We start from the raw sequence: 25,686 nt of genomic DNA, 5'->3' as shown, positions 1-25,686 counted from the left end.
GGGAAAGGAGATGCTGGGGTCAGTGACATTTCAGCTGAAGAATCCCTCAAACTAGGTATTGTCAAATACTTAGAACAAGTTGAAGTATTAAATACCCGCTGAGACATGGCATGCGTGTAGCCTGACCTCCCTGCAAGAGAGGCTAGCACGAGCTGGGGTCTTGTGAGTGTGCCCAGGCCGGCTCTGACTGCCGTTCAGACCAAAGCACCCGGATGGATTCAACAGCCAGAACTCAGAAGTGTGCTGGTCAACTTCCAGTCAAACGCAGAGCTGATGGTGCACTTGCCCCTCTGGACTCAGCTACATGGTCTTCTATTAACAATACAGAGCAACCAAAAAGAAAATTAACTAGTCAGTGATGAATAATAAAATGAAACGGGTGAATTCATAGTAAGAGATACACACACTTCCGAGTCATGGCAGGGGGCATTCAGAGTCACAGCGATGGGTGAGGCCACCTAGACACAGCTTGTGAAGACACAAGGCCCACTGGCATTGGACCCCTGTTGGAGTGGAGAGGGCCCCTCCGGGGGAAGAGGCCTCACAAGAGCAGGAAGCATGGGGCAAGCCCCTTTGTGTCTCAGTTTTGCCTCCTGCAAAACGGGGAGATTACGCCCCAGACAAGACCACCCAGAAACGTGTGATGTTTTTGACCTTAAAGATGGTCAAAGAGGAGAGACAGCCCTGGGCTGTCCGGGGTGGAGGCGGCGGGATGGATTTGGAAAACTGTCAGACAATCCGCTCCCCACAAGGATTCTGCGGTGGCAAAGAAGGATGGGGAGGGGGCGATTTTATGCGCTGGTAGACCCAGGGAAATAAGCGAAGCCGTGGGAAAGAGTGAGAGAAGAGGAGAGAGAAAGGAGGTCGCGGTGCATGTTGAGCTGGCACTTTGGGAGAGAACACAGCATCGCGCCGGGTGGAAGGGCAAGGGTTTGGGTGATTGCAGGATGGCCGAGGCCCCTGAGGTGAGGGTCCGCTGGGGCAGGCTTGTCAGGAGAGAACACAGCCTCAGCCCAGCCAGCTGCCCTGGGGGGCACAGGCCTCCCCAGGAAGGCACACGGTGGTTCCCTGGGGTGAGGGAGAGGAAGCAGTCATCGCCAGCTGTATTCCAAAGCCAGCCAGGAATGATGCTGTGGTCTCCTGCTGACTGTGGGCCCTCTCTGCTTCTGGGTCCTTCTCAGAGAGTGGGGGCAGTCCTGAGAGGTCACCTGGGCCAGTTCCCAGCTCTCCAGAGAGCAAGGCATTTGTCTTCTCGGGGACAGTAATGCCCCACCACCACCCAACCCTGCTTCTTCCCTTCCATCTGGGGGTTTGGCAGAACACATTGAGATTTCTTCCTCCTGGATCTGAGAGCCCCAGGACACCATCAGCCCATCAAACACTGATGCCCCATGGTGGCAGTCGCAGGGAGTAAGGCGGGAAATAAGTGTGTGCGTGCGTGTGCGTGTGTGTGTGTGGAGGGGACACTGCATCTGTCTCCACCTCCTCCCATCCCTCCCTCACCACTCCCCCCGCAAAAGCAGCCCCTGACAGCCTGATAGGGGCATGCGTGCTCCCGGGAGCTGCTGCCTGATGGCCCATGAGTTGCTGGATTCATGTTTTTCTAGAAGCCTTCACATGGGCTGGACCCCCTCCGACCCTGGCACTCAGCTCAGCCATTGGTTTTCAGGTTTTAAGAATCGCCTGGACAGCTTGCAAAAAAATGCTGATTGCCAGGCCTCGCCCCCACATATTCTAGTAGGTCAATCTGGGATGGGGCTCAGGGACCTGTGTTTTACCAAGCCATATCACAACTCTTACAAGGGGCCCTCGAGGACGTGGGGTGTAGACTCCCCACCCCGCAGCCCAGGCGACCTCCCCACAAAATCCTTCCTGCCCCCCGCCCCCCGCAGCCCTGTGACTGATCTACTCAGCACTCCCCAGTCTGCGGGCTAGCATTTCCATCTGGCTGAGTCTCAGGCTCTGGGCTCATTACTGGAGCTTTCAGCTGCATCCCCGAGCAAGCCAGTGAGCAGGCTGCAGGTCACCTGAGTGAAGGCCTGGAAACTAGGCCATTGTGCTTGGCCGAGCAGATCTCACTTTCTCCCAGCTGCTCCACTGCCCCCCACCATGGTGCCCAGGGCCTCAGGCACCCACCCCCTCAGAGCACTGGGGCAGAAGGCACAGCACAGAGGCTCTGGGAGCGAGACTGCTGAGGGATACAGGGGCCCCATAGCAGTGGGATGGGCAGACTGATGAGGCAAGTTCTGGACAGCAGCTGGATGCCTGGTTGGGGCACCAGGGGCCAGCCTGGGGTCCTCCAGGTTTGGCCAGGCTAGGGCCCACCGCCCTCCCCCGTGGCCTTGACGTGTCAGGTGGGGGCGGGGTTGAGCCCTTCTGCTCCACACCCAGGCCACCCCAGTCCAGTCTGTGGCGTTCTCCTCCACCTCCATGTCCTGTCCTTTTCCACCTCTCTCGCCTCTCTTTCCTCTCTTTGTCTTTCTGTCTCTTTCTTTCCCTGTCTCTCCCCCATCTATCTCTTGTTCTGTCTCCGTCTCTCCCCCGTTTTGTGGGTCTTTCTCTCTTCCCCTGTTCACCTCCCTGCCTCTATTTTTCTGTCTCTCTTGCCTTTTCTGTCTTTCTGTCCTTGTCCTCTCTGTCTTTCTCACCTGACTCTATCCTCTGTGTCTCTCACTGTCTCCATTTCTGTCCTCTCCCTGTCCCTGCCTCCCTAGCTCCAGTGCGTGGTCCCCTCACTGCAGTACTGCACGGGTTCACCTCTTCCGACTGGCCTCACTGTCTGGCCCAGTCATGCACGATTCATAACTCCTGACGGGACTGGGCTAGGGGACACGTGGATGCAGGCCCCACGATGCTGCTCCCAGGCTTACCTTCCAGCTGGGGAAGGCCTAGGGAGGAGGCGACACGCTGCTGGGAAATCAGAGCGGCCTTTCCCCAGGCTAGCCCTGGAGGCTGCTACTACTAGTTGTCATTATTGGGCCACATTCTTGCCTCAGCACCCCCCTACCCCCCGGCTTTGCCGTCTCACTCACTATCCAGGCAGACCAGCCTGATAGAAGGCTGTGTTTGACCAAGCCTCGGATGGGAGACAGCCATCTCCCGTGTCCCTCCGAGCTGAGGCGGGCTCCCAGCCTCCCCTTCCTAGAAGTCTCAGTGATGCCCTCTCTTCCCTGTTCCCCCTGAAAGGAGTGGGGGAGGGAGAGCCCACAGGCCACAGGCCCTGACCACGGCTGTGCGGCGGTGTCCCCGTGCTTTCGCCTAAACATCCACACCAGAGCCAGGGTTGTGTCTGGATCTCTGAGTCTCCGGCCTGTGGACCCTGCACAGGAGCCAGCCTCGGGGAGGGAGTGGGTCCTGTCCTGGGCTGGTCCCTCCGTGCACGCGGTTACTGGGCAAATGTTCCCTGAGTCCCCCAGTGTGCTGGGCACTGAGCTGCACGCTGGGCTCGAGCCTGGAGCTCCCCTTGCCTTTTTGGGAGGCAGGCAGCCCAGTCCTCTGCTGCCCAGGGTTGTGACCCCGTGGCAGCATCAGCAGGGGCTGTGGAGGCAGAGGGCTGTGGAGGCAGAGGGCTGCTCCCGCAGTGGGCCCTGTGAGGCTGGCTATAAATGGACCAGGAGAGAGGAGACTGGACAACAGCACGGGTGCAGAAAGGGGGGAAATCAGCTGGGAGAGCCTGTCGGCACATGTGAGATTCTGCCCTTCTCAGCCACTCAGGTCTGCTGCTTGGCCAGCCTGGGTTCCTGCCCACGGCTCACGCCCTAGCGACAGGGCACCCCCGAGGACGGTGAGGCAGCATGCGGTAGGGGGGGCCTGGCCCCAGAACCCATGAAAAAAAGGGGTCCCTTGAGCAGGGCCAGAGGAACAACACTGCCTCGTGGGGGTGACCAGAACACATGTCCCCACCCTGACCTCCCCCCACGCACTGCAGGGGGACACTGAGATGCATACTCTCCAGGGCTAGAGGTGACATTTCAGAGGTAGAAGGGCCCTTGGGGAGCAGGATTCTGGATCCTTCTCAGAGAAAGAAACTGAGGCTCTAAAAGATGAGTCTTGAGCGCAAGTCACCAAAAATGCTGCGGTGGGACTGGGCTCAGAGTCCGGCCGTGTTCGTCACGGGTCCCCTCCCACGTGAAGCTGATTGCCCGGCGCTGCTCCAGGCTCAGGGCTCCTTGGTGCAAGGGAGCTTAGGGTGAGCCCGCTCCTCTCCCATCCTGCCTCAGGCAGAACCCAGGGCTGGTGCCGGAGGAAGTTTCAGTCACCTGGAAGCCCAAGTGGGAACGAGAAACTAGGGAGACGGACAGGCTCCTAGCAAGACCAGAAGAGTGTATCATTCTCATTCCTATGTCAAACCTCTGTCTGACTTTGAGACCTTCTGAGGCTGAGAGGAAAGGACCTGGGTGTGGAGGTGGAAGACCAGCCGCCTTCTGGCTGTGCAGCCCCGGGCAGCCCCCCGGCCTCTCTGGGCCTCAGGTTCTTAGCTGTGCAGTGGAGATGCAGCCGGCCGTCTGCCTCATGGGGCTATTGTGTTAGGGGAAGGACGGTGAGGGAGGGTCCTCTGGGGTTATTCAAGGGAGAGCCCCAGGGAAGATTTGGTCTAGGAGGCCTGAGTCAGTCCCCTCCTGGTTGGTCACAGGGACCCAAGTCCCTCCCCCACTTTGAGCCCTATCCCTCCGCTGCCTCGGGCTAAGGGAGACTCAGGGGCCGACCTCTCCTCAAGACCCCTCTGCCCCCGCCCCCAGCTGCGTAGTGGACGAGATGGACTTCTCCAGCATGGAGCTGGACGAGGCCCTGCGGAAGTTCCAGGCTCACATCCGCGTGCAGGGGGAGGCCCAGAAGGTGGAGCGGCTCATAGAGGCCTTCAGGTAGGGCCCCCTTCTGTAGCCCCCCTCCCCTCACCCAGCCCTCAGAACACACGCCTGAAGCACGGGGGACCAGAGATGCTGGGGGGGCAGTCCGGGGCTGGGGAGAAGTCCTCCTGGTGGGGCAGCAGGGGTGGTGGACTGGGTGGAAAGGAGGGAAGGAAATAAAAGGGAAGAGGAGCCCTTTAGCTCACTAAGCTGGAGCAGCGCCGGGCAATCCAAGTGGACGAAAGGCTTCTCACTCATCGTGCATCCGTGCAAGGTGAGGGCTCCACGGGTGTGCGACACCTGCCCTGTCCCCTCAGCGGGGAAGAGGACCAGGCTACAGGGCAGACAGCCGTCGTTAGGGACCCGATGCCCTCGGAGAACCAGCATACAGGGCCCAACAGCCCCCGGTCTCTGGAGCTTAGGGAGGGGGAGAGGGCCTCACTCGGCACCCCCCTCCGTGTCCCACCACAGCCAGCGCTACTGCATGTGCAACCCCGAGGTGGTGCAACAGTTCCACAACCCCGACACCATCTTCATCCTCGCCTTTGCCATCATTCTCCTCAACACTGACATGTACAGCCCCAACATCAAGCCTGACCGCAAGATGATGCTGGAGGACTTCATCCGAAACCTGCGAGGTGAGGAGGCGAGGGAGGAGGGGCCGGGCCACAGCTCGGGCCCCTGCTGCTCAGCGTTAATTCTGTGAGCCTGAGCTATCGTAGATGTCACCCTGGCAGCCAAGGGCACAGGACGCTGCTGTCTGGTCCTGGTCATGCACGGCAGTGTGGGAAGGCTGCTTGCTCTTTATGACTTAGACACGTTCTAAAGGCCCCACCTCCTCATACCATCCGTTTTGGGGGTTAGGATGTCAGCATATGCTTGGGGGAGGGGGACACACACATTCAGACCACAGCAATTTCGCATTGTAGAATATAAGGATTAGCTCTCTTTCATCCACCTTCCCCAGCCCACCCCTGCTAGAACGACACCATGTTTATGTTATTAAGACATAACCATGGTCCAAAGCTGAGTCTTGAAGTATATCATGAGATATACTCTAGCTCTGCTCCAGTCTGGACGGGATCCCTCCCCCATCATCTGGGGGCCCCCTTCGCTCCCTATATCCGAGATTTCATGGCTTGCTCATTCTTAGTTCACTTACGTAGGAAAGGTACCCTCGCGGCAAACTTTCTGAGAACCTGTGTATCTGAATATGGCATTTTCTACCCTCACTCTTGATCGGGAGTTTGGCTGGGAAGAGAATTCCATATTGGAACAGGGAACTCAGAATTCTGACGGCGTCTTTTAACGGGTGGTGGTGCTCTGCTGTTCCAATTCCTCACCTTTTGCATATTATTATTTCTCTCGCTCGCTCTGAAAATTTCCCGGCTCTTCTCTTTGTCCTTTGTGTTTTAAATTTTCATGATGCTCCACCTCGTTCTGGTTCTTTTCTTTTAATTGAAGTATAGCTGACATCCTGTTAGTTTCGGGTGTACAACAGAGTGATTTTTATACACCAGCAAGCGATCCCTACGATATGTCTAGTTACCATCTGTCACCATACAAAGTTACTGCAATGTTATTGACTCTTTTTTCTATGCTGTAAATTGCATCCCCATGATTTAATTTATTTTGTAACTGGAAGTTTGTACCTCCTAATCCCTTTCACCTATTTTGCCCACCCCCAACCCACATCCCCTCTGGCAACCAACGGTTTGTTCTCTGTATTTATGGGTCTGTTTCTATTTTTTGTTTTGTCCATTCATCTGTTTTGTATTTAGAGTCCACATAAAAGTGAAATCTTATGGTGTTTTTCTTTCTCTTTCTGACTTATTTCACTTAGCCCAGTACCCTCTAGGTCCACCGATGCTGTCGTAAATGGCAAGATTTCATTTTCTTTTATGACTAATATTCCATTTTTTATATATGTCATATCTTCTTCATCTATTCATCTTTCACTTCTTCCACATTTTGGCTGTTGTAAGTAATGGTTGGTCAGTGGACATGGGGGTGCAGATATCTTTTCAAACTGGTAAGTTTCTTTATGTTTGTTTTTTTTTTTTATCTCTTGTGCTAGCACTAACTTGATCCTTCAGTCTAGAAACATGTCTTCCGATTGTGGGAAGTTTTCTTAAATATTGTATTTGATCATCTCCCCCCTTCGTTTTCTCTGTACTTTCTGAAACCCTTATTATTCGGATGTTAGATCTCCTAGTTTGATCTTCTAATTTTTACAGCTTTCTATTTGCCATCTTTGTCTTCTTGTTGGATTTTCTTGAAGATGTCTTGCAAGTTTCTTAAGATTTTCATTTCTGCTGTCATATTTTTCATTTTCAAGAAGGTTTTGTTCTTGAGATGTTCCCCTCTTTTATAGCATTTTAGTCTTATGTTGTAGATGTGGTATCTTCTTACACATCTCTGATGGTATTTATTTATTTCAGTTTCTCCCTGCTTGTCTCTATTTCTTCTGGCTTCCTTTTCCTGCTTCCCCATACTTCTTTCTCTTTTGTGTTATAGACTTTCCATATATATATATATGATGAAACTTGGTTGTTTTCTCATATTTAAGAGTAAGCTAAAAGGCTGATTAAAAACTGTGAGTATGGGCAGGAGGCGCTGACCAGTGGGCTTTCTCATAGAGTGATTTAGTTGAGCTGTTTCACTGAGGGATCCCTACTACAGCATCTTTAGATTTTTCTCTTCTGTCTGTTGATTGCCCAGAAGAGAAATGTCCGATCTATTGCCCAGAGGGTGTAAGTCTGGCTGCCAACGTTCTAAGATCATCTGGGTCAATAGGACTGAGAGGATCTCTTAATACATAGACATCAACTCCATGCCTCAGTTTTCAGCAGACTCCCAACTTTGGCTGGGCTTGGGGTCCCCCACCCCAGATTTCCCGGCTCACCTCTTCCAGAGGACTAACCCTCAGCCTGCTGCTGGAGTGGAGGAAGGGACAGGGAGATCTAAACGCTTTTTAGATTGATGATCAACCTATTTTCCTGTGTCCAGCCCGACGTTACGTCCACTTTCGGGGATTCCTGTTGCCACCCATTCCAGAGCCTTTGGTGGTTCTGTGGTGTGTTGAGTGGCTTGTAACCTCTCTGCTGGCTTCAGGTTCCATTCTCTCTAGTTTGCCAATCCATCTGCTCATTTGTCCCCTTCCCAGGTCACATGGTGCCATTGTTTCTTCTCTGCTTTCTTTAAAAAACTCCCTTTGACCAGAGGTGTGTGACCTGCCTTCTTCAGCTGGGAGCCTCTGTGTGTTCAGTCCTGTGTGTTCAGTCCTGCTCTTTCTTGCCCCCAGCCTGATGTCTTTTAGGCCCCCAGGGGTCTGCTTTCTTTAAAAAACTCCCTTTGACCAGAGGTGTGTGACCTGCCATCTTCAGCTGGGAGCCTCTGTGTGTTCAGCCTCTGTGTGTTCAGTTCTGCTCTTTCTTGCCCCCAGCCTGATGTCTTTTAGGCCCCCAGGGGTGCTGCATGGTTAATATGCCTGACTTGAACAACCAAGATCAGATGTGGAAGAAACAGGGTTGATACAAAGAGTTGCTCATAGAAGATATAATGTCCTCTCACCAGTTAGGAAATCTCCTTTGAGGACACTTGCCAAAGTTGCTTTATTTTCCATTTTTCTCTCTTATAAGAGAAGCATATAGCTACTTAAAAAAAAAAGATTTAGAAAATGTAGAAAGAAGAAATTTTTTTATTGCCTCTCTTTCTACCTCCCAAAGAAATTTGTTTCCTTGTTGGTCAACTTCCTGATAGTATTTTTTGTTACCAGAGTGTTAGGACTATGAAGTAGGAGAAGGGAGTAAGTTCTGCTTACCTGCATTGCCACAGGGGGCTGTCCGTCTCCTCTTCATCTAATGTCTAACCAGCACCCCGCTTCCTGCCACGCTCCCAGTGAGGGAAGAATCTTGTCATACATTCAGCAACTAATCATTGAGCACCATGCTTCCTCATGGAGAGGTGCAGAGGGTCCAAGAGGGAGGAGATCCAAGAGAGAACAAGACGGAACATCAGCTTTCAAGAGACTCTCATGGGATGGGGGGGCAGGGAGCGGGCGGCGGGGGCGGATAGACAAATACACAGAGGACAAGAGAACTACAGAAGCAAGTTACTGAGCAGGAGCATGGAGGCTGTATTTGGGGATGAGGAAAGAGGTGGGAGGGGGGAGTGGAGGTTCTGATTATGGAACAGCAGGAGATGAGGCTGCGAATGTGTGTTGGGGCCATATTATAGTAGTTCTGGTGCCTGGCTAAGGAGTCTGTCCTTAATCCAGTCATTGAAGGTGTTGGAACAGGGACAGGGCAAAATCAAGGCCACCCTTGAGGAGCCTCAGTCTGGTGGGGGCTTCCCTTCTCTGTCTCCAGGCCTCTAACACCTGCCTCCCTCCTTCCCCCGCCTCCCTGGCCTCCCCTTCCCACTCCATGCTGGTAGGTGTGGATGATGGTGCCGACATTCCCAGGGAACTGGTGGTAGGCATCTACGAAAGGATACAGCAAAAGGAGCTCAAGTCCAATGAGGACCACGTCACGTATGTCACCAAGGTGGAGAAGTCCATCGTGGGCATGAAGACAGTAAGTGCCCACCACAGAACAGCACTCACTTCCTCTTCCATCGCTGCCAAGCCCCCACCTTGCACCTCCTTTTGTCTCCCATGTGACATCTCCTCCCATTCTCCTCCTTCCCTTTCAGAAACACTTTTCCATTATTTGCTCACTTCATAGTGATTGAGTCCTCACTATGTGCCATCCACCACACGCTCTGTTTCCCCTTGCCTCTTTCCTGGTGGCTACCAGCCACCACAGCAGGAGAGCCTGAAGTGAGGTGTCGGGAAAGACTGCCCAGTGGTCTAGGGTTGAAGCATCGGGATGGTCAGATGGGGAGACTAAGGATGGGCTGGATACTGGGCTTTCCTGGATGGTCCTACTGAATAGAAGACAGGAAAGAGGCTAAAGAGCCTTCTAGACTGTGGTGTCCCAACCATTGGGCCGCCCTTCAGTTGTGACCTATGCCGCAGGCTGTATGGTCCAAGTTGGCAATGATCTATAGTTTACTACTCATACGTCAGCAGAGGCTCTTCGTGCCATAAATATAAAGGATGTAGGGTGGGTTCTGGTATTTGTTTCCAGTTTCTCCTCCCTAAATTGCTGACCCAAGAAGCAGCGTGGGCTCTGCACTGGGCTCCTCTGTGCGGGGATGGCCCTTTTCTGCCCAGAGCCTTGATTGCTGAGGTCTTTTTTTTTTTTTTTAAGATTTTATTTATTTGTGAGAGAGAGAGAGCACAAGCAGAGGGAGCAGGAGAGGGAGAAGCAGGCTTCCCACGGAGCAGGGAGCCCGATGCGGTACTCGATCTCAGGACCCACCCCAGGATCATGACCAGAGCCGAAGGCAGAAGATAACTGACTGAGCACCCTGGGTGCCCCGCTTGCCGACGTCTCAGCATCTGTCTGGTCTGCAGTAGATTTTTCTACACACAGCAGACCCGAGGCATCCTCGCCATCCCCTCCCTCTGCCACACTCGCATTTGGGTGTGCAGGAGAGAAAGGGACAGAGGTGCCACCCTGCAGGCCGCAGCCTGGGTCGTGGTTGCGGGGGGGGGGGGCTCCAGTTCTTGGAGGAAAAGGGGTTGGCGGCAGCCATATTTGAACAATCTGGAAGCTCTTTTCGACTGCCATGCCCCTGCTCCAGGTGCTGTCGGTGCCCCACCGCCGCCTGGTCTGCTGCAGCCGGCTCTTCGAGGTGACGGATGTGAACAAGCTGCAGAAACAGGCCGCACATCAGAGGGAGGTGTTCCTCTTCAACGACCTGCTGGTGGTGAGTGGACTGGCCAGGCCGGGGCCACCTGCTGCTGTGCTCAGCCTTAGCCCTGACCGGAGAGAGGCGGCGAGGGCCTCAGAGACCTCCTTCAGAATGCTATAGTTATTTACCTCTTTCCATGGCACTCTCACATCATGGGGGGGGGGGGGGGGGCGGGGTTGCAGATATGATCATTTCTACTTCATAAGTTATGATGCTGAGGCTCGGAGGAACTAAATGGTTTGTTTATGGTTCCACGGTCACGATGGGAATGAACCGGATCCCAGATCATGTGCCTCTCCCACGTTACGGAAAACCCGGGGCAGGAAGAGGATAGGGTGTGCTTCACGCCCCACAGCCAGGGAGGGACAGTGAGCCCGAGTGGGGCGTGCGCTGCCCGGGGACTGTGTGCACATGTGTGTGTGTGTGTGCACGTGTGTTGTGTGAGCAAGTGTGTGGCAGGGTTGGGGGGTACTCGCTCTTTGCTCTTTGAAATAGGTATCCACTGCACAATATTTAATGAGTGTCAACTGTGTACTAGGCATTTTTGTAAGTGTGGGGAAACAGTGGTGGACAAGACTGGGTTTCTGTCTTTCCCTCGTATCCCACATCCTCTCTATCCATGAGTCATGTTGCGCTTCCTCTAAAATTATCCCACATCTAATGACCCACCTCTGAGGTCCACCTTCCACAGAGCAGCAGAGTGACCCTTCTAGAGTGCATCTCAGGCCACGTGTCTGCCACGCTTCCCATGACAGGCAAAGGAAGTCCACACTCGCCGACCCGGGGCCTCCTGGATCCCTGACCTCCGCTCCTCTGCTTGGCTGCGAGGGCACCCTGACCCCACAGGCTGCCTCCCACGGTCCAGGCTCCTTCCATCTCAGACCTTTGTTCTTGCTGCTCCCCCAGACTTTGCCCGGCCACCTCCCTCTCTTTATCCAGGTCTCAGTTCAAACATCACCTCCTCCCAGAGGCCCTCCCTGTGCACCTCGGAAAGTAGCCTGCCCAGTCACCTTCTCTTCTTTACCCTATTTCATTTTCTTCAAAACACTCACCAGGGTCTAGAATTACCTTATTCACCTCTTCCTTCACATTGGTTTTTCTCTGCTTATTATGCTTTGTGGCATTGGTTTATACCCCTGAGGGGTTTCCTCTGGAGCAGTGTTAAGTACCCTGAGGGCAGGGCACTCTCTCTCTCTCTCTCTCTCTTGCTCCCCCTCCCCCACTCCAGTGCCCCCAGGGCCTCCAGGGCCCCCAGGGCCCAGCTAGGAAAAGGTGCATTTGTGTATTGAGCACCTGGCTAAGTTTCCATTTTAGTTGGGGAGGCAGATAGAAAATAATTAAGAAAACAAATAAACAAGATACTATCAAATTGGGAAGAAGGTGGCCTGAAAGTGAGTGTCAGGATTGGGAGGGGCTGGGATGGGGGAGGATTTGGTTTGGTTTGTTTCTATTTTTTACTTGGGCTGCTCAGGGAGGGGATCTCTAAGGAGGCAGCATCTGAGTTGAGATCTAAGTAGTGAGAATATCCCAGCCATGCAAAAAGCTGCAGGGAGGGTTGTGGACGGGGGGATAGCATGTGCAAAGGTCCTGCAGGGGGACTGAGCTCGTCCTATTCAGGCCACAGAAAGGAGGACAGCAGGGCTCAGGCATAAAGCCAGAGTGAGGCATGGACCAGATGGGGAGAGGCAGGAAGTGTGGACTGGCTTCTTCTAATTGCGGTGGGAATAGCCACAGAGGTGTTTTATGTAGTTAAAAAAACCCCATATTTTGATATAGTATGTATTTGCATGTGTATACATGTGTGCGTATGGGTGCAGACACATATATCAATGTGTGTATGTGTGTGTACATATAAACGTGTATATGTGTGTGAATGTATCCTAAGTATACAACTGTGCAAGTGTGCTCACGTTTCTTTGTATGTACTTGTGTGTTCCCCAGTGTCCCTGCGTGTTCATGCATCCTAGTGCACGCACACACGTGTGCACCATCAGTGCGTGTCCCTCTCCCTCTCTTGAACAGATTCTGAAACTTTGCCCGAAGAAGAAGAGCTCCTCCACATACACCTTCTGCAAGTCGGTGGGCCTGCTGGGCATGCAGTTCCATCTCTTTGAGAATGAGTGTAAGTCTCCCTCGGACCCAGACATGTGGCCGAGGCGGTTTGGGTGAACGTTGCAGGCTGGAGGGATGGTGGAGGGGATAAGCACCGCCAAGGCCCCGGCCACTCTCCCCACTGCGCTGCCTCCAGCCTCACCGGCTGCTGCTCACGGCCACGGGGGCCTGGGGTCTGCTTTCCAGATTACTCTCACGGCATCACCCTGGTGACCCCACTTTCGGGCTCTGAGAAGAAGCAGGTGCTGCATTTCTGTGCCCTGGGCTCGGACGAGATGCAGAAGTTTGTGGAGGATCTGAAGGAGTCCATCGCTGAGGTGACGGAGCTGGAACAGATCCGGATAGAGTGTAAGGCCGCGGTGTGCTGCACGGCAGGGGCGGGGAGGGGGTGCTCCCCTGCAGCAGGGAACGGGGGCTGCTTGTGGCGTGAGTCCGACTCCTTGCCCCACTCTGGAGTGAGTGGGGAGTGAGCCGAGGCCCCTCCTGCCATCCCAAGCCCTCCTCCAGCCCCGGCGCACCATCACGGCCCAGGTGGGTGCCGCTGCTGTTCGAGTTTCTTCGCAATTAAAGGGGGGGGGGGGCGGCGCGCAAGAGCACGCACACCTGTGGGCACACCCAGCCAGGCTGTGGGGCTGTGCTTGCGCCCCTGGGAGCAGAGGACTCCGCGGTGTCTGGCCAGCGCAGCTGAGCCAGCCGACCAAAGCAGGCATGCCAACCTCAAGTCTGTGCGTCCAGCGCTCCTCTTCCCACCTCTCAGCCCCTCCCCCTGGATCCCGTCAGACTCACACCTTACACCTGGCTGCTTCATTTCGTTCATCTCTTTTCATCTCGAATCGTCCCCCACTTTGTTTTTTTATGATGTGGTCTTTTTGACGAGTCCAGCCCGGTTTCCTGACTACTCTTCATCTAGGAGTCCTCTTTTGGTTCCTCTAAGGAATGCCTGGATTCTTCATTGTTCCGAATCAGGCATTGAGAAACGATGTGGGCCTCTTTGGAGGGGCAGGTGGTTTGCCAGTTAACTTTGTGGTTGGGGAAAAGAGCAGTGATGGCCCCAAGCTGTGCCCACTCGCAAGCTTTCCCTGCTTTCGCATCCCCCGTGGCTTCAGATTGCCTTTCATGCGAAATTAAAGAACAGTGGATTCAGAAACTAAAAGAGCAAAACAGATTTCAGGTCTGCCGTCACTTAGTCGAAAAGTGCTTCTAAATTAATATAAACCCATTAGGCAATAGGAAAGGCCGGGGGACTTTCGGGGCAGGGCGCCAAGAGGACAGGGTGGTGCTTTTTAATCCGCGTTTCTGGAGCACCTACTATGTGCCAGGCAGTTTGTCTATAGCGCTCACAGCGATCCTGCAGGGTGGTGCTTGTCCCCAGTTTACAGACCAGCCTCAGGGAAGTTAAGGGATGTATTTAACATCATGCATCTTAGAAGCGGGTGAGCTGCCACGTGCTGCTTGCATTTAGATCTGCTTCTGGGGTTCATCTGCTTTCTACCCTGACGTTGACAAAAGAGCTTCCGATTAGAACAGTGAAAGGAAACAGCTCAATCCGGTCAAAAGAGAAGCCCACCAGAGCAGACTGTGGGGTTCGGTCACGGCTTCGGGGGGAGGGGGTGTAAGTCCACCTGCTGCGCTCTGCTGGCATGCTTGAGCTCGGTGGCGGGACCAGAGGCTCAGAGATGCCACCCTAGCGGCCGATCTTGAACATTCTCAAGGACATACCCTGAAAGGTCACTTCTGTCATTGTCAGAATGTTACAGACGGCTTTGCCCCGCGCTGGGGAGACGCAGTGCCCCAACGGGCACGAGCATTGCCGAAAGAGGCCCCCTTTCCGCCTGGGAGCAGCGTACCCATCCCTCCCAAAGTACAAAGGCGTAGATAGTGCCAGAATCAGTCTGTCAAGAGTGAATGTCCTCCCCTGCTGTCCAGAGGGCAGGGGAGCAGGGGGAGAGGCTCACATCTGGCTCTTACTCTTCAGATGGAGAGAAGGGGAAGCAACAGCTAAGAAAAGATGAAGCACAGGCCAGGGAGGCAGGGAGGGAAGGAAGTAGAAAAAGGGAAATGAAAAGAGCAGAGCTCCCATTTATTCCATGCCCAGCCCCAGGCTGCGTGCCGGACCTCTTCTATTATCTAATCCTTGCCACAACTTTCCATGAGGCGGTAGGATTGTCCTCATTTTACAAATAAGGAAAGTGAGTCTAACAGCTGAAGGAGGTTGTCCGAGTTCACACAGTCAGTGACAAAACAGGATTTGCACCAAGTTCCTCGGAGCCCTTGCTTGTAATTACGATGCTAATTTCTCCAAAGCCAAGACCGCCCCTCTCCAGGGAGGGACAGCCCTCCGCTCAGGAAGCGTGTGAAGTACTGACTGATGGTGTGACTCAGGCAGTCAGGACAAATCGTGCTGGTTTGGAGGTTTGCTGGCCAGTGTCCCTGGATTATAGACGACTAGAGACACAGAAAATGGGACCCAGGAGAGCGGTTTTAATAAAAGGAACCTGAGTTGTGTCTCCTGGAAAAGAGACACTGAAGGAGTGCTTTAATCATGACTGGAACAGGCTTCCCGTCTAGTGAGAGGAATCAAGGTTGAGGACAAGACGGATGCCCTGGCCTTGCGGGCTGGGCAGCACCGACATCCTCAGGTGGGAAATCTCCTCCCTGGGGGGGCTAAGCCAGCTGGGTGGGCTCTGTCCTGCCCGGGTCAAGGTGGGCCCGCTGGCCGTCACCCGCCGTCACCAGCCGTCACCGAGGTCCGCTGTGCCAGGTGATTCATCCATGTTGTCATAAAAGCCAGTATTTACTGAGCGCTTGCCACGAGCTGGGCCTCGTTCTAAAGGGTTTTGGTGCATTCCCTCTTGCAATCCTCTTAACAACACTTAGAAGCCAGCACTGCTGTCCCCTCGGGTGAGGCATGGGGAGATTAAGTAACTTGCCCAAAGCCACACAGCTAAGAAATCCCAGAACCAGGACTCAAACACAGGCCCTCCGCCGCCCTCTTCTTCGCCTCTTCTGCTGCTTCTCGGAGGAGCAGCTGTTAGCATCCCCACAGACAGATGAAGAAACTGAGGTTCTAGTGGGTCTCTTACTTGCCGTGAAGTGGGGTGCCAGGCTCAGGCCACATGTTAGAGCACGTGTCAGGGAGCCCCCCCCCTTCCTGCTCTCTCCTCACTCCTCTCCCACCTCACCATGGTTGAGGCTGGCTTCCTCTCTGCCCTCTAGGGGAGCTGGAGAAGCAGCAGGGAGCAAAGACGCTCTCCTTCAAGTCCAGTGGGGCACAGGTGGACCCGCAGTCAAAGCACGGATCGCCTACAGGTGAGCCCTGGTTCTGCTCCAGAGTCCCAGACCCAGGCCTGGGATGGCCCTGGGCCCACACAGAGGCCACTTTCTGCCCCCAGCCTTGGGTTCCTGGGGAATTGGGGTGAGGGAAGTGCTCATTCCCATGGTCGTTTCCTTCTGCTCGGAGCTCCAGGCTAATCTCACGGGCCTTAGTAGTGGGAGTGAGGAGGACGGCGAGAGAGGAACATGTCCATTTACACACAGCCGTAAGGCCCTGGGTCCCTGTGGAATGTCATTGTCCTCCCAGGAGGAGTTAGGCCAAGAGCCCAGACAAACCTTGTCCCAGTGGGGGAGCCTCCCACCCACTCACCCCACACCCAGGCTCCCCGGGGACTGCTGGGGTTCACTCAGGGGTGAGAGGTATAGCAAAGAGAAACAGCATGAGAAAAACTGCTGCCTACGGATGGGAGCCCGGTAAGGAGGGTGGCCAGAGGGGTCTGGAAATCTTGATCTGCCAGTCAGTTCCTTTCCCTAATGAGCCACAGGTGCTCCAGGCCAGAGTCAGCCCACCCCAAAATCCAGATAAACCTTCAAACCCACTTTCCCAAATGGTTTCTTCAAATTGACTTATTCACTCCAGACGAAGCAAGTCAACTTCAGATTTTTGTATCACCTTTAGCCATGTTCTCCAGACCTGCTTCCTTTCTCCCACTGACATCTTCCTATTTTCTACCTCTTGGCCCTCACCTTACCACCCCCACCCCCACCCACCGCCCCCAGGGAGCATGGGAAGAGTCCCGTCCACCCCCATCCTACAGTTCCAAATAAAAATCAGAGAGAGAGAGATGGCATGAGAATTAACTCCCATCCCAACAGACTCCCAGTAAACCACCCAGAGCAGTTCACTGATTAATTCAGCCATTTATTCTTACATTTAACAAACACTTATCGAGTCCCTGCTGTGTGCCCCCTGCTAAGCACTAGAAGACCAGGGTTCCAGCAAGGCAGCTGCTTGAGCCGAGACACTCTGGTGGATTTCATGCTGGCCCCCAGCCCTCGGTGACAGCCATGACACCATGATGCAGGGACAGACGGCATCACAGCACTCAGTCACTCAGCTGGGAGTCACGATTCCTTTTCCAAGCAAGACCTGGGGCTCCCTTAGCTGCACGGAGGTTCTCACTCTGATATCATCTTCTGCGTGTGGGTTTGACCTGTCATCATGCATTCATAATTCTCCACCCTGCCTGATTTTTCAGTTGGCCCCTTCATTTCTGTAAGGTCATGGTACACGGGTCGCTGCTTGTTTGCACAGCTGTGTAAACTCCGGAGCCAAACCTCAGCTGTGATTAATTAGTTGACATCCCACCCCACTCTGCAGCCCTGCCTGCCTTTTTTGGAAGCTGTAGCCCCTGGTCAAGCCAGAATGCGTGTCTCCAGGGCCTGGTCCATGAGTCACCTCCCCGGTGGGGTTCTCCCTGGTCCCAAGCAATGGCATAGCTCCCTCTTGTGCTGCAGAAAGCAGAGTGATGAGCACAGCGAGGGAACCTGTGCACATGTGAGTGCACACACGTGCACACACGCCCGCACATGCACACACGCACACACACACGCACACGCACACAGGTGCCCACAGTGTGTGACCAGTCAGAGGGGCTCCAGCAGAGGGCCTCTGGGAGGCCTGCTGAGGGTGGGGGTGGCAGCCTGGAGTGACCGAGCCCGAGAAAGCCACCACACCGTCCCTGGAGGTCGGCGGGGTCCCTGGTGCTGTGCGGAGCCAGTCAGAATGCCCCATAGCGATCTCCCAGCTGGCATCAGCCACGCTTCCCATGTCAGGCCCTGTGGTGAGTGCTGTACGGGCCTCCGCTCATTGACTGCCCACCGCTGAGCTAAGTGGCAGGGATAGGAGCACACAAAGAACACGGCCCCTCCCTCAAGGGGCCTGTGGCTGAAAGGGACAGGTTAACAGCAGAGGATCCTTGTGTTTCTGAGACCCAAGAACCAAGGGCACCTCAAAGCCAACTTTCACTGTCCCTATGAGGGTGACTTTGTGGGTAAACGAGACTCAGTAATGCTCACTTAAAAACCCTCAGAGATCTTCTAGTCTGCATGCCCAAGGTCACACAGCGACCAAGGGGCAGAACTGGGCTCCGCCTTCTGGTCCACCTCCCTGGGGGCTGCGTCTCAGTCAGGAGTGGCATGGCACCCAGTCTTCCATCCACACCAGCTAACTGCAAGGATGCTTGGTATCGGGGGGCAAAGCAGGGGGGCGGTGTTTGGGAGAGTCAGGGATTTGTATTTGGCCGGGTAGAGAGTGAGCCCTGTGCTCTTTGCATTCAAAGCCAAAAGGGAAGCTGCGCTCGGGGAGAAGCCAGTGGAGAGCACGGTGGAGGTAAGTGGAGGCCTGGTTGCCCAGGTGAGTGATTCCGAGCCCCTGCTTGTCCTTCTTCTCACTGTCTCTGTTGTTTCTCTTCTCAGGTATTAATCAATGCCTCCCCAGCCCGACTCACCATTTTACCAATTTCAAGAGATACAATTAAAAGTTACTGCTAGCATGGGTAACGCCACTGTTCCAGCGCCTAATTAAGCCACAGCACTTTCTGCCCATTCCCCAGCCGTGTGCCCTCCGAGGCCGAGCTCCCAGACTGACACCTGCAGATGATGCCCATGACGATCTCCATAGCGACTCCGCCCGTAGCCCCCCGCCCACTTCCCCAGCAGACTGCTCACTGGTCCCCCAACACACGCTCTATCAGGGAAGCTGCCATCCCCTTCTCCCTGGTGCGTCTGTCCTCCACAGGAGTCTGGACCCCTCCAGAGACTCCCCCCTCAAATCCAGCCCCAGGGACTGCTTCAGGCACAAAGCCTGCCCTCCCAACTGCCTCTTGGGGCAGTTAGAGAACTGAGACAGGGGCAGCTGAGAGGCAAGAGCTCCTCCCTGGACCAGCTGGTCTGTTCGGAAAGCTGGCCACGGTGGAGGGTTGTGCGCGGGAGCCAGTGAGGCAGAGCAGGGTTGGGTCACCGTCGGGTTTTCCCTGGGAGGAGAGCCGACATAACTGAAGACTGTCCATGGGGGAGGGGGATGCCCCCCTCAAGCCACATAGGGAGAGGCTGGGGAGGTCGCTACTGCAGTTAGTCCTTGCCAAGCCCCCAAATGTCACCTGGGGGAAGGGCATTCAGTGGCCCCTATAAGCTTCACTGGGCCCCAATCCTCCCCCACTGCTCCCCTCCCATGCCAGTGAACCCCCCTCGCTCCTCTGGCAGGCCTCCAGGGACGACTAGCTTCTCACATAGACACCTCCTTTCCCAGCTCCCCTCAAGCTGGAGGAGCCCCCACTTAGAGGGAGGGAGGCGCCTGCCCACCAGGATACCCCAGGGGAGCCCAGTTTCTCCCCTCTTTGCCCTTGGCCCCCACCCCCCACACACCTGTGTCTGGAGGAGGCACCTTTACACGGAGGAGCTTCCCGCCCCAGCAGCTGACAAGCCCCCAGGGTGGGTATTCCATCCCCTGCCCCTCTTCCCCCCATCTTCCTGCGGCTGCCCATCCTCTAGCCTTGCAGATAAACACACAAAGCCCCCAGCCCTCCGGTGTGTTCTCCCAGCTCTGCCTTAGCCCGGCCTACCTGGCGAGCACAAGCCGTCTTTGGCCCGTTCTCCCCTCCCATGCTGCCAGAGGGCCATGTGGCTATCTGCAAGGCTGCCACCCCCAGCTAGCCCCGGGGCCCTGCCAGCCTCTGCTCCCCTGCACAGAGAGCAGCCTCGCTGCCCCCAGCGTCTCAGCTGGACCCCAAGCTCTCTCGTCCTCTGCCCTGTCTCTGTCACTGCCTGGCCAAGCCCCTCTGGCCGGTGCTTCTCCATCTTCTCTGAGCTGTTCTGACCTGCTACTCATGAGCCATCCTCTCTCTCTCTCTCTCTCTCTCTCTTCCCCCCTTCTCTCCCTCTCTCCGTTCTTTCATTAGCAGGGAGGTAAGAAGGGGGTCAGAATGAATGTTTTGCTGTCACTTCCTGCTTCTCACTTACTGACCATTAAGTCAAGGGATCCAGGCTGGGGTGGAGAGGGGGGAAGTGCAGACAGTGGAGGGGGGATCAGAAGGCAAGAGGTGATGAAGAGGTGAAGATGAGCCAAGAGCTGTGGGCTGCGTGGGGGAGGGGTGCAGGTGGGCAGGAGGAAAAGGAAATTCAGTGGGTCTGGACCAAGGCAGCTAGATGTTAGTTATAAAATCTGGGGGAGCAGGAGCATAGAAGGCCTGTCCCCACTGTCTAGGCCACTTTTCTCCTGGGGAATAACTGGGCAAAGGAGCCAGTTCCCTGCAGCAGTGGGGGGCAGAGGTCTTCTGCCAGAGTGGGGACCACAGAGGGCTCCCCAAGAGGAAGGTGGGCCCCAGCTATGCCCTCTGCCTGCCCTGTGTCTCGGCAGGGCACTGAGGGACTTGGGAGCTCCTTCATTTGCTTGGGGCGGGCGGTGGATCTCAGCCTAGAAAATGCTGCCAAGGCTGGAGGTTGAGAGCGAAGAGGAAAGCCTTCGATGTGCCGAGCACATAGGGTTTGTGGACCCTGAAGGGCAGACAGAGCCGGGGCTTGGGGGACTGTGGAGAGGGAAGCAGCCCATGGGGAGTGCACAGGCCCAGAAGGGGGGGGTCCCACCTTCTGCCAATGAATAGGGTTAGGGTCCCCTAGTGTAGGGCTCCAAGATAGTTTTCAGCTGGGCATCTTGGTCTCAGCCTGGCAATCGAGACCCCTCCCCAGCAGCCTCCATGTCCCCCTCTGTGCTCTGAGCAGCCGGTCCTGGGTGGTGGTATCCACGGACAGTAGCATGCATCCTCAGAGCGAAAGGTCTCAGTCACCACAGAGGGCCAGGTGTTAGAAGGGGATTGTGGCATGTCATACGTGCAGCCTGGGGGGCTAGAGGGTGAGGAACTGACCCCCCCCCCCACCGCCCAAAAGGCTCTAGCTCCCTTCCTCCCATTTCCTCAACCTCCCCCTGCTAGCAAGAGGAGGCCGGCCTGGTTCACAGTGACCTCCATGGGTTGAGGGAGGGCATAAAGATTAGAGTCCTTTCTGGGTACCCCTCCTACAGTGGGACAAATTTAACCAGGACACAGGCTGGCCCAGAAAGGCAGCTGGGGACTGAGCTCTGGCCCTGGCTGTCTGGGCTGCTTTCAGATTCATGGTTTTAGCCTTGGGGAAATCTAGGAGGACAGGGTAGGTCCAGATTGTCCCTTCAGGGGTCCCTGGCATTCTGGGTTTGGCCGCCTTTGTGACCCGACAGAGCCGGTGAAGCTTCTCCTTTAACAAAGGGAGGAGGGGGCTTAAGAGGCTCAAAGATGATTGACTGTCCCTGTGTCCGGTCTCCCTTTGTCCTCACCACAGCCCTGGAAGGCAGGGAGAGGGCGAAGACCATTACCCTGTTTTCTAAGCTCAGAGGTTAGTGGAGAGGGAAGTGGAGAGAGGTTTCCCCGTGAGATGTGACTGCAGAGCCCTGCAGAGCCCTAGGGACCACTGATGCAGGTGTCCATCTCTCAGGTGAGGAGCCAGGCCTGAGAGCCAAGGCTCCCCTGGCCACATCCAGGGCAGCACTTCTGTTCGGCAGCCAGGGTTCCTCCAGGCGCGTGGGGAGGTGGCCAGCGGCTCAAGGTGAGGGCAGGGAGCAGCCGAGGGGCACAGGAGATGAGAAAGGGCTGGGAAGGGAGGCTCAGGGTAGCCAGTCCTAGCAGCTGGGAATTAGTCTTGTAACATTTCATGCTTCTCTGGCTGTTTCTAAACTAGGTGTCAATTCACAACAGGCTTCAAACGTCTCAGCACAACCCCGGGCTGGGGGCCGAGAGGCGAGCGCCGGCGCCACCGCCAGACCCGCAGCCTAGCCCCTTGAGGGAGCAGCCCCCACCGCTGCTGCCGCCGCTGCCACCCACACCCCCTGGGACCCTGGTGCAGTGCCAGCAGATTGTCAAGGTCATTGTCCTGGACAAGCCCTGCCTGGCCCGCATGGAGCCCCTGCTGAGCCAGGCCCTCTCCTGCTACGCCTCGTCCTCCTCCGACTCCTGTGGCTCCACACCCCTGGGTGGCCCAGGCTCCCCAGTCAAGGTCATCCACCAGCCTCCGTTGCCCCCGCCCCCACCCCCCTACAACCACCCCCACCAGTACTGCCCACCCGGTTCCCTGCTGCACCGGCGCCGCTACTCCAGTGGCTCCAGGAGTCTGGTGTAGACTCTGTCCCCACCCCTCACCCCTGCTGCTCTCCCCTCCAGGAGCCTGGTGTAGACTCTGTTCCCCGCCCCCCCCCCCACCCCGCCGCTGCTGTCCCAGGAGGGCTGGCTGGGGGGGTGTGGAGCAGCTGCACCCAGCAACCCCAACCGCCCCCTCGCTCGCTGCTCCCCATGCCCTGGCACGAGGCACTGCTGGTCACTGATCACCATCGTTTTGGAAAGAGCATCCCAATCCCGGGCACCTGGGTTTGCCCCGCCCCATCATGCTTCCCTTAGGCCGCTGAGCACCCCTGCCCCAAATCTGGACATAGCACCTCACTCTCCTGGGGCCCGACACGGCAAGGCACGTGCAGGCCTCCTCTTCCTCCTGCTACCACTCTGGCCACTAGGACCACGGACTGAAGAAAGCAGGAGCTGAGGGCCTAACCAGCTTCCTGGCCCTGAGTCTGTCAGGCCCCAGACCTCAGGCTGCGTAGGGAGCGCGATGGGTGGGAGGCTTTCTCGGCTGCAGCCCCCGAGCCCAGCCGCCTCAGGAGGCTGGTCCTCCACCCCCAGGGAAGTTGGCTGTCCTGGCCACATCCTCCCCCTCCTCCCAGGGCCTTCTCCTGCTTTCTCAGGACCTGTGCCCTGCCTGTGCAGGGTTCTCAGACTTCAGGAAAGTTCTGAGAAAGTTAAGAGGGAAGGGGGGACCACTCCCAGCTCTCTCAAGATCAAGTCAGCAGAGCTATGGAATCATGAGGTCATATATCCACAAAATGCACCTTTTAAAAGAGTTTCTTAGTTCTCTAGCCCCAGATATTCCCCAGCCAATGCGAGGTGCACGGGATGTAGACTTCAGCACACACATACAAACCGCGTTCTGCCCACGTGGAAGCAGACCCAGGGAGAAGCGGCGGGGGTCTGCCCAGGAACGGATACAGCCAGCAGAGGTAGGGTTCGGACCCAAGTCAGGGCTCCCTCTTGAATGACTTCCGTGGCCTCCATGAGAGGTTTGGAGACAGAAGCAGGTGAGAAAAGCAGGTGCTCCAAAGGCACTGGCATCCCTTCTGCCTTCCCCAACTAGCCCGTCAGCCTTTAAGTCCCCCTCCCCACGCCTCCTCCAGGAAGGTGCCAGACCTGCCTCCAGTAGGCATGGCTGAAAGAGCCCCTACACCCTCACAGTTGCACAGGAGTGCCAAGCAGGGCTCACTGATCTCCCCAGGGCCCACCAGAAACAGAGCGTCCACTTTTGTGAGGCCCCACGGAGCACAGGCAGCCCGGCCTCCAAGTCCTCGGGCACTACCGCGGCCTGCCCCCATCCCAGGCCTTTCGGAAGTGTCTGTCCCAAACAGGCCAGACGCTCCGGTCCTGTGCCAAGAGTTCATTGTTGTCCTTTGTTAGGGTCCCCTCCCACTTGGAGCCCATTATCAAAGGCTGCCAAGAGATGCAAGTGAATAGTGGCCAGGTCTAAAGTGAATCTGCTTCTCCCCGACGTCTACCCCGTGCCCCAGAGGGAGTGCCCGGAGCTGGCTCAGAGGCGCGGAGTCCTCCCCCACTCTCAGAGGTTCCAGATGACCTAGTTTCGAATGTGTGTGTGCAGTCACCCAGACGTCATATGATGTCACCCAGTGAGTCTATTTCTGGCTCTGTCTTTGTCAGCCCGGTTTCCATAACGTGTGGCCAATTTGCCGCCTTCTCCCATGGTGGCTGCCCAGCTGATCTCCTGTCCTTGTTGCCCTGGCCCCTCCCCTGTGCCTTCCCTGTAACAGGTGGCTTCGGTCACAGCCGTTAGGAGCAGAGTGGCTGACAGATGGAGCACGCGGACTCGGTCACCTCTGATGCCCTTGGCCAAGGCAGGGATCATCCTTAAAAAGTGTAGGCCTAGACAGCAGGTGTGGGGGGTGCTCAGAGGGGACTGGATGACCCTCGAATGAGGGTCTCTTCCGCCACCCCGGAAGAGAGCGGTAGTTACCCTGGGCGACAGGGAGGCTAAGGAACAGGAGCTCTGAGATGGTGACGTGTGTTCACCGGGTGGGGACTGTGAGTGCCAGGGGCCACTGAGAAGGCTCACAGTCCCAACCGCCGGGCCCCTGTCACCTGCTCATGCAGTGCATCTGGTTGGAAAGTGCCCTCCTCCCTGTTGATGGGCACGCCAGCCTGCCCTCCCCCGCCCTGCCCCGCCGCAGCCCTGACTTTCCAGATATGGCCCAGCAGCGGTCTTAGGGCCCGCACTGCCTGGAGCCTCTCTCTGAGGACCCAGACGCTCAGACGTTTCAGGGTCCCTTCCCCAGGTAGGGGCTTACCCCCCCTGTCACTGGGATGGCTTCCCTGGGCCCCACTGGCAGCATGGGGAGGCCTGGCCTAGGAGGAACACCAGCCTGGGCTCGGCAGCACATGGAGCCAAGCCTGAGCTATGAGGGGTTTTTAATCCCTGATGGCCCCCCTCACTGTCGGGAAAGCCAGAGTTCCCACTGTCTCTAACTGCTGTCCTCTGATCAGCCAACAGGCTAAGGTTGGGACCCACCTCTGTCCCTGTCCCCAGAGCCTCATCCCCAGTGACCTGGGACAAGCCTCATCCTCCTCCCAGTGGCGGCTGCTGCGTCAGGGCCCAGCCCTCCCAGAGGGCCCAGCTGGAGGTGCCCTTGGCTCCCTGCTCCCCAAGGCAGTGGGGGTGGTGGAATGCTGACTGGGCCCCCAGACACAGCATCCTGGGTACACGCCCCGTGACTGCAGGGTGGGCCCACTGGATCAGCTTCATAGGCCTTACTTTAGGGGACGTGGGCCCTCTTCTCAATGGTCTCCATCTGGCCTCTACTCAGAACCGGGAGTGGGAACGATGACTAGCTTTCCCACACGGCTTTGGCCAAGTCCCCCGCGAGAGCTGGAGCAAGCCCCCGCCCACGGAGCGTGCTGGAAGCCTGCCTGCCTCTGAAGGCATGCCTGTTGATCAGCCCTGGGCCCCTGACCCGCACCGCACCTGTGCCCCCACAGCCTGCCAGAATGTCTCTTTGTGTCCAATAGGCTTCCCTGGTAGCCATCTGTCCATCTGTCCCTGTGTCCTGCTGTACAGACCTTCTTGCTGCACCCCCTGCCCCCCGCATCTGCCCCTTCATCCCGTTGGAGAGAAGCCTCTCTAGGGAAAGGCAGGGTGGCTGCACCCAGCGACAAATCCAAATGGCAAATATTTTGTAACAAAATAGCCCAGAGGTATTTTATCTGTTCAATTCATAGAGTTTTAGAGATTATATTGAAATATGTCACTTGAGCAAACTGCGTCTGTTCTGTTTCTTTCATTGTCTCAGAGGGAGGTCCTACCTTGAATCCGAGCGTCTGCTCGGCCCGAGTCCGAAGCCAGAGGATGTTGGGCGGCCCTCAGCCCTGAGGGCTTTGAGGGGCAGCGGGACTGCCAGGCCGCTCTCCTCTGACCGCAGTGGTGTCACCCCTGGATGAGGTGCCCCCGTGCCACCACG

General features: G+C 56.2%; 1 protein-coding gene across 3 annotated transcripts in view; it reads left to right on the top strand.

The window, feature by feature from the left end:
- The window catches only part of IQSEC3 (IQ motif and Sec7 domain ArfGEF 3), a 104,778-nt gene extending 79,297 nt beyond the window's left edge, over window positions 1-25,481 (top strand). Inside the window, exons 6-14 of one of the 3 annotated variants that reach the window (XM_026502689.4) lie at window positions 4,740-4,862; window positions 5,319-5,485; window positions 9,285-9,424; window positions 10,539-10,664; window positions 12,672-12,771; window positions 12,948-13,109; window positions 15,978-16,070; window positions 18,377-18,426; window positions 21,801-25,481. In XM_026502689.4, the coding sequence (XP_026358474.1) occupies window positions 4,740-4,862; window positions 5,319-5,485; window positions 9,285-9,424; window positions 10,539-10,664; window positions 12,672-12,771; window positions 12,948-13,109; window positions 15,978-16,070; window positions 18,377-18,426; window positions 21,801-22,238 (1,399 nt within the window). In that variant the 3' untranslated portion in view covers window positions 22,239-25,481. Of the gene's footprint in view, window positions 1-4,739; window positions 4,863-5,318; window positions 5,486-9,284; window positions 9,425-10,538; window positions 10,665-12,671; window positions 12,772-12,947; window positions 13,110-15,977; window positions 16,071-18,376; window positions 18,427-18,512; window positions 19,088-21,800 lie in introns of those variants that run through there. The other 2 variants (XM_057303207.1, XM_044385305.2) reach the window with 2 other exon arrangements.
- Window positions 25,482-25,686: the final 205 nt, after the last annotated feature.

This window comes from Ursus arctos, unplaced genomic scaffold, assembly GCF_023065955.2.
Source record: "Ursus arctos isolate Adak ecotype North America unplaced genomic scaffold, UrsArc2.0 scaffold_26, whole genome shotgun sequence".
NCBI classification, from domain to species: Eukaryota; Metazoa; Chordata; class Mammalia; order Carnivora; family Ursidae; genus Ursus; species Ursus arctos.
This window is presented reverse-complemented; position numbering and strand designations above follow the sequence as displayed.